This window comes from Drosophila biarmipes, unplaced genomic scaffold, assembly GCF_025231255.1.
Source record: "Drosophila biarmipes strain raj3 unplaced genomic scaffold, RU_DBia_V1.1 ptg000012l, whole genome shotgun sequence".
Taxonomy (NCBI): domain Eukaryota; kingdom Metazoa; phylum Arthropoda; class Insecta; order Diptera; family Drosophilidae; genus Drosophila; species Drosophila biarmipes.
The window spans coordinates 537984-546466 of record NW_026114531.1 but is presented as its reverse complement, the minus strand read 5'-3'; the positions used below and the strand labels follow the sequence as shown (position 1 = coordinate 546466).

The 8483-nt window shown below is 35.4% G+C and overlaps 1 protein-coding gene across 5 annotated transcripts in view; it reads right to left on the bottom strand.

Annotated features, from left to right (window-relative positions):
- Nucleotides 1-338: 338 nt before the first annotated feature.
- Nucleotides 339-8483, bottom strand: part of LOC108036830 (probable cytosolic Fe-S cluster assembly factor GD17698) — a 38646-nt gene continuing 30501 nt past the window's right edge. For 3 of the 5 annotated variants that reach the window (XM_050889992.1, XM_050889993.1, XM_050889994.1), the window contains exons 2-5: nucleotides 2303-2396; nucleotides 2132-2233; nucleotides 1417-2074; nucleotides 339-1358 (exon numbers count right to left, since the gene is read on the bottom strand). In XM_050889992.1, coding sequence (XP_050745949.1) covers nucleotides 739-1358; nucleotides 1417-2074; nucleotides 2132-2233; nucleotides 2303-2365 — 1443 coding nt within the window. In that variant the 5' untranslated portion in view covers nucleotides 2366-2396 and the 3' untranslated portion in view covers nucleotides 339-738. Of the gene's footprint in view, nucleotides 1359-1416; nucleotides 2093-2131; nucleotides 2234-2302; nucleotides 2448-8483 lie in introns of those variants that run through there. The other 2 variants (XM_017113174.3, XM_050889995.1) reach the window with 2 other exon arrangements.

Here is an 8483-nt window from a genome sequence, read left to right as displayed (position 1 = left end):
AATAAAAATTATATCTTTAACATATAACCTTATAAGCTTGAAAATAACATTTTTTAATTAGAAATTCGAATTACATTTTATTAAAATCGGACGATTACATAGGAACGATTGGTCGGAAATAATTTGAAACAAATTATAGCTTTGGGGCTTTTGGACATATTATCTTATAATATTGGGAATATACATTTTTATATTTTTAATAATTTCGAATTCAATTTAATAAAATTATTGATTATTTTTTATAACTGCAAGGGTATACAAACTTCGGCTCGCCGAAGTTAACTTCCTTTCTTGATTTATTCTGTAATTATTTGAAATTTCTCTCTTAAGAGAAGTGGTAAGGTATTACATTTTTTTTATTTTTTTAATTGAATGCGTAATACCTGAATAATATTGTGTCAAAATTTGAAGTCAATTAAATTATATCTGCCGGATTTTTGTTTTACACTGGATTTTGTTGTACAAGTTTATTGAGTTATAATTAGCCTTTCTCTGTTTTTAGAATAATTCGATCGTGATTTCTACAAATTTACATTTAAATAAACAAAGAGATACATGGGTTTGGACAAGAACAGGATGGTAAACATCATGATTGCTTAAATACAGGTGACCCGAACAGTTCTGCAGTATTTAACAGAATATCTTCATTTTTTATGGAGTTCCCCTGACTGAAAGTCGTAACTCAAGGGCCAGTGTTTTCTAAAAACTTTTCTAAAAATAAAGCACAACAATATAGTTTCACCACTTAATATTAAGAGATGTACTGATCTTAGTTACCACATCATGGTAACTAGTGTGAAGTAGCTTATATGATTTTTCCGTTTGAAAGCCGTCCAGAAAGTCGTTGTATATGTGTTTTGTTAAAGCGTTATCAGGCTGTGATCGTGGAAGCTTCTGATACATATCCTCTAGTTGCTGAGTAAGCTCGCGAACATGCTGCCCGTTTATGGGTCGTACCTGTGCACCTCCGTTTATACAGCCAGAAGGACATGCCATAACCTCTACAAAGTGATAATGTGCACCTTTTCCACGCTTCAGTTTTTGCACCAGGTTTTGTATGTTTCGGAAGCCGTTGGCAATAGCAAATTTCAAAACGGTCTTGCCATTCTTTTCAAGAATTATTTCTCGAAAGTCGCGATTTTTAAGTTGTTTAAACTCAAGCTTATCCGGTGTTTCTTCGTTGAAAAGCTCTCGAGCAGCGAACTTAAATATGTGTTCTGCGTAACCACCAGAAAGGGTCGCCTCGTGGGCCCACACCATGAATTCCGGTTTTATTTCAGACCATGGCCAATCCAGATCATCAGGATCGTAGTGCGCCAGTGTTCGCTGGTCGTCGGTCAACATCTTTTCAACCTCAACTACATACAAGTTACATTATTCTCAAGTAAAATCTTATGGCTATGTATATCTCAGTACCTGCTGTGATTACACAGTCCACGTCCTGTGCATTGTTCAGTTTGCTGAAAAAGTCATCGCGGGAGGCCTCAAGCTTCTTATCGTAGCAGGGCATCACTGTCACATGGTAGATACGCGATCCAGGAATATTTAGCTTGTCGGCCAGGAACTGTTTCACTAACACTCCCATTATTTGCTGTGGCGATCGGGTAGTGGCCACGTAAGGGAGTATAAAGTTCCCGTGATTCTTCTCCGCATAGCATACCCACCCCGGACAAGAAGAGCTGAGCATGGTCAAAGAATCGTTTTCGCGGTACCTTTCCATAAATTCCTGACGGCACTCAAGAAGCGCTAGATCATCAGCTACTTTGGTACAAAAGACATAGTCAGCGCCTAAACTGCGGAGGTACCCTGTTAAATGGCGCGCAGCATCCTCCGCTCCCATTTGATATCGATGGGCTAAACTCAGCAAAGGCTGGGTAGCCACGGTGAAAACAATGGTACGTACATTATCGCATTTCCCAAATTTTTTGTTTTTTGTGTTCTCAGAAAGGACTCTAAGAAGCTCCTCCAGGCTCTGCTTGTTGATTAAAACGCCTTCGGCGGAAGTTATACACCCTGAACAGGCCAGACAGTCTTGCAGTGTGATTTCTACTTTTTGAAGTTTTGGGTTACCACTCTTGAAAAGAATTTATGACTCTTTAAATATAATCCAAGCTCTCTGGAAGCTACCAACCACAGATTCCTCGAAACAGCTGTCTTCCTCTACGGTGATTTTCGCCCCAGTTTTCGACGTCACCTTATTTATGGGCAAAGTTTGCATGGGTTTAATGCACATCTATAAATTGCAATAATTGAAAATGTTCGTTTACATCAAAGAATTAGATGTTAATCTGTTGCACTAAACCTGCGAGGGCGTGATAAAGTCATCTATATCGGTGAGCTGTAAGGCTCCACTGAACCTTGACATGGCCTCCCTTAGATTCGGTTAATACGGATTACTGCACAAAAATGAGTTTAAAATATGAGGATGACGTTATATTAAAAAATATGATATAAGTGACCGTAAATAAATACCATCAGTTAGCATTTAAATAGCTTCTTTCCACTGAAATCTATCCAGCTTACACCTTAAGTTTAACAGATTGTTATAGTTATTTTAGGAACCCGCGAGCTAGCCATAGGAGTGAGCAAGAAGCAAATAGGCGACTAACGCTTTGAGTCTGATTTATAAGATATAAAACAAGTAATGTTTTGGAGGTGTTTGTGAAGAAGCGGTGTGGAAATTAAAATTTAAAATTGACGGAGAAAAACACAAAAACCGCGCCAAGGTGAAATAAATATATTCGTATGTGATTTGCTTCTTTGATTTCAAATTTATAATAATAAAATATTCCATAATAATAATATTCTATATGGTGAAGGCAGAGAAAGAAGAGGTAAAACCGGCCGCTCGCACAGAGAAAGCTGGAGAAGCCATCACCAGCCATTACCAAGGAGCTGGGTTGGGACTTCCGAAATATCGAGAGTTGGAGCTGAGCAGAATGCGTAGGGAAGATCCTTCCCACTACAAGTATACACAACAAAAGACACGTTTAACATTCATATTACATTTTTTTAATTCCTATACACCAACAGATTGTATTTGTATTTTTATACCCTTGCAGAGGTTATAATATTTTAGTCAGAAGTTTGCAACGCAGTGAACGAGACGTTTCCGACCCCATAAAGTATATATTTTCTTGATTAGCGTCACTAGACGAGTTGATCTAGCCATGTCCGTCCGTCTGTCCGTCCGTTTCTACGCAAACGAGTCTCTCAGTTTTAAAGCAACTGGGCTGAAACTTTCCCATAAGTCGTCTTTCTATTGCAGGTAGTGTTAAGGTCGGAACCAGCCAGATCGGACAACTATATCTTATAGCTCCGATGGGAACTATCAGGGAAAAAATTAAAAAATATATATATCTTTGGTGATTTAAAACTTATAACCTCCTTCGTTTGGAAATAACGTTTTTGAATTGGTTTTGAATTTCGAATTAAATTTTATCAAAATCGGACGACTATATCATAGGAACTATCGCAAAATTAGTGGAAAAATAATATAAAACAAATTATAGCTCTGGGGCTTACTGACCTCTAAACAAAGATAATTGTTTAGAGGAGATGCTGTTTTGCAGCCTACTTCGGCCTGATCTAATTAATTAAAATAAAAAGACCTAGCTTTCGTTTTGGAGATCATGTACTTCGAAGTTTTAGTGCAAGACAAGAGAAGAGTATAGTAAGTGTTGTACAGAGTTTGTTTTCAAGGTTTTACATGCGTACTGTTTAACTGGTGCTGTTAGCGCAACACAGATGCTGCACAGCAGTTAGCAAACTTTAAGTTATATTTACAAACTGATAGTAAACGATGAAATTTAGGCGTTCTACTGCGAACAATCTTATAATAAAATTTTTTATTTTTAATAAAAAACGGACATCTAAATGTAGATGTAAAAAAAAATGGTTTGAAAAAAAGAATGAAATAATTTTTAATTTAAAAATTTCACACGGTGTTATTAAAGTTGATTGTTTCTTATAACTGCAGGGGTATACAAACTTCGCCGAAGTGAACTTTCGTTTTTGTTTAAAATGTGTCCAATTAATATGTATGCATATTTCAAGTAACCCAGCTACATATATGGATGTTCGTACAATTAGCGTTGGTCTGTTAACCACGAAAGTGGAATGATCGAATTTGGAACATTGGGCTCTTCTTATTTATTAAAATGCTTAATTGTTTAGAAAAAAATCTTTGGATCTATGTAGGTAGACCTCATGTTTTAAATATTGCAAATGGCATTTCGAAAATCGTGTCCTCGCTATTTTGTTAACTGCAATATAGACATAAACGGCATTTGGGAATGTTTTTATAAAATTTCTTAACAGAGGGAAAGAAAAGGAAATTATATTGAGACATCTGACATCTTTTTGCAGTCTAACTAATTAAGAAATGGGATAATTGGATAATTATGCATATGGACTTGCCCTACTAATCCAGTGCACACTGGCCCAATGCCCAATATTCTTGCATTAACTAGAAAAATAAAGCTACAGACTTGAAACTTGGCACACTATATATGTAGGTTTTATATATGCATAGTCTGCGCATTTTATTTTATACCTTCCTTTCCGCCCCATAGAAACTAATGCGCCATGGGACAAAAATTTACAAAACATTCATGAAAATTGGCCCAATATATCCAATAAATTTTAAATATTTATAAAATCACTTTAATCCGAACTTAACAATGCATCTTGAACAATGTTATATATGTTGATGTACTTCGAAGAGTAAAAACAAGTAGGCCAACGATTTACAAGTGTAGGTACATAAATTAAGCAATTATAATCTACTCTGGTAGGAAGGTAGCCTTACGTTTTAATCCCAGTTGAAACTACGAAGGGCAAAAAAAAAAAATTTTTTTACCGACTCAATACGGACGATGCGCACTTGATATTGAGGACTCCAAACCGACGAACAAAATTCCAAAATAGGACGGACAAGGGAGGTAAATAATAATTTGGTCGTATAAGGGTCTTAAAATTCTTTTGACCGACGCTGTATAAACCCAAGAACACCCATGGCTTTGTTAACAGTGGACATTATGTGACAGTCAAATTTAAATTTAGGGTCCAGAAGACACCGGGTCGAGAGGCGTATTTTTAAGAAAGTAACTGATAAACATAAGAGTACCCCTATAAAAAGTCATAACGTTGCATTTAAAGCAGTTCAAATTTAAAAGGTTGTACTCACAACATTCATGAAAACAATCAATATCTGACTGTAAGTTAAATCCCGACGCTATATCATTATATTATAAACAAAGCTTAACGTCATCAGTATGCTTAAGGGAAGATCGTTAATAAACAAAGTAAACAGAAAAGGGCCCAAATACCTAACCTGAGGCACTCCAGATGTTACGTAGATTAATTTTGAAACAGCATTATTGAATATAACCCTCTGACCATTCAAGTAACTTGAAATACAAGTTAATTGATTACTACGAAACCCAAGCTGATCTAATTTGAATAAAAGAATAGAGTGGTTTACGGTTTCAAAGGCCTTACTAAAATCTGTATAAACATCTTCAGTCTGCATTTTTTTTATTAAGTCCATTTATTACAATAGATGTCAATTCAAGAAGGTTGGTGGTGGTCGATCTTCGCCTAACAAAACCATACTGACACGGTATAACGATATAAGCGTGGAACATAAATGTTGCAAATGAGAATGGATAATACGCTCAAATGCTATAGGAATCGAAGACAATTTAGAAATACCTATATTTTAGGAAACCCCCCTCTCCCCCTTTTTTATGGAGTGGAATAATAAAAGAGTCCTTCCAGATAGTAGGAAAAACTGATGATGAAATAGACAAATTAAAAAGTTTAAGAATCGGTTTACAATCAGTTAGCATTTAAATAGCGTCTTTCCACTGAAAACTATCCAGCTTACGTCATAAGTTTAACAGAGTGTTATTGTTATTTAAGGAACCCGCGAGCAAACCATAGGAGTAAGCGGGAAGCAAATAGGCGATTAACGCTTTGCCTCTGATCTATAAGATATAAGACATGTAAACTAAAATTTTAAAATGGAAAGAAAAACACAGAAACCACGCCAAGGTAAAATAAATATATTCGTATGTGATTTGCTTCTTTGATTTCAAATTTATAATAATAAAATATTCCATAATAATAATATTCTATATGGTGAAGGCAGAGAAAGAAGAGGTAAAACCGGCCGCTCGCACAGAGAAAGCTGGAGAAGCCATCACCAGCCATTACCAAGGAGCTGGGTTGGGACTTCCGGAATATCGAGAGTTGGAGCTGAGCAGAATGCGTAGGGAAGATCCTTCCCACTACAAGTATACACAACAAAAGACACGTTTAACATTCATATTACATTTTTTTAATTCCTATACACCAACAGATTGTATTTGTATTTTTATACCCTTGCAGAGGTTATAATATTTTAGTCAGAAGTTTGCAACGCAGTGAACGAGACGTTTCCGACCCCATAAAGTATATATTTTCTTGATTAGCGTCACTAGACGAGTTGATCTAGCCATGTCCGTCCGTCTGTCCGTCCGTTTCTACGCAAACGAGTCTCTCAGTTTTAAAGCAACTGGGCTGAAACTTTCCCATAAGTCGTCTTTCTATTGCAGGTAGTGTTAAGGTCGGAACCAGCCAGATCGGACAACTATATCTTATAGCTCCGATGGGAACTATCAGGGAAAAAATTAAAAAATATATATATCTTTGGTGATTTAAAACTTATAACCTCCTTCGTTTGGAAATAACATTTTTGAATTGGTTTTGAATTTCGAATTAAATTTTATCAAAATCGGACGACTATATCATATAGCTGTCATAGGAACTATCGCAAAATTAGTGGAAAAATAATATAAAACAAATTATAGCTCTGGGGCTTACTGACCTCTAAACAAAGATAATTGTTTAGAGGAGATGCTGTTTTGCAGCCTACTTCGGCCTGTTCTAATTAATTAAAATAAAAAGACCTAGCTTTCGTTTTGGAGATCATGTACTTCGAAGTTTTAGTGCAAGACAAGAGAAGAGTATAGTAAGTGTTGTACAGAGTTTGTTTTCAAGGTTTTACATGCGTACTGTTTAACTGGTGCTGTTAGCGCAACACAGATGCTGCACAGCAGTTAGCAAACTTTAAGTTATATTTACAAACTGATAGTAAACGATGAAATTTAGGCGTTCTACTGCGAACAATCTTATAATAAAATTTTTTATTTTTAATAAAAAACGGACATCTAAATGTAGATGTAAAAAAAAATGGTTTGAAAAAAAGAATGAAATAATTTTTAATTTAAAAATTTCACACGGTGTTATTAAAGTTGATTGTTTCTTATAACTGCAGGGGTATACAAACTTCGCCGAAGTGAACTTTCGTTTTTGTTTAAAATGTGTCCAATTAATATGTATGCATATTTCAAGTAACCCAGCTACATATATGGATGTTCGTACAATTAGCGTTGGTCTGTTAACCACGAAAGTGGAATGATCGAATTTGGAACATTGGGCTCTTCTTATTTATTAAAATGCTTAATTGTTTAGAAAAAAATCTTTGGATCTATGTAGGTAGACCTCATGTTTTAAATATTGCAAATGGCATTTCGAAAATCGTGTCCTCGCTATTTTGTTAACTGCAATATAGACATAAACGGCATTTGGGAATGTTTTTATAAAATTTCTTAACAGAGGGAAAGAAAAGGAAATTATATTGAGACATCTGACATCTTTTTGCAGTCTAACTAATTAAGAAATGGGATAATTGGATAATTATGCATATGGACTTGCCCTACTAATCCAGTGCACACTGGCCCAATGCCCAATATTCTTGCATTAACTAGAAAAATAAAGCTACAGACTTGAAACTTGGCACACTATATATGTAGGTTTTATATATGCATAGTCTGCGCATTTTATTTTATACCTTCCTTTCCGCCCCATAGAAACTAATGCGCCATGGGACAAAAATTTACAAAACATTCATGAAAATTGGCCCAATATATCCAATAAATTTTAAATATTTATAAAATCACTTTAATCCGAACTTAACAATGCATCTTGAACAATGTTATATATGTTGATGTACTTCGAAGAGTAAAAACAAGTAGGCCAACGATTTACAAGTGTAGGTACATAAATTAAACAATTATAATCTACTCTGGTAGGAAGGTAGCCTTACGTTTTAATCCCAGTTGAAACTACGAAGGGCAAAAAAAAAAAATTTTTTTACCGACTCAATACGGACGATGCGCACTTGATATTGAGGACTCCAAACCGACGAACAAAATTCCAAAATAGGACGGACAAGGGAGGTAAATAATAATTTGGTCGTATAAGGGTCTTAAAACTCTTTTGACCGACGCTGTATAAACCCAAGAACACCCATGGCTTTGTTAACAGTGGACATTATGTGACAGTCAAATTTAAATTTAGGGTCCAGAAGACACCTAAATCGTTAACTGAATATATGCGGGTCGAGAGGCGTATTTTTAAGAAAGTAACTGATAAAC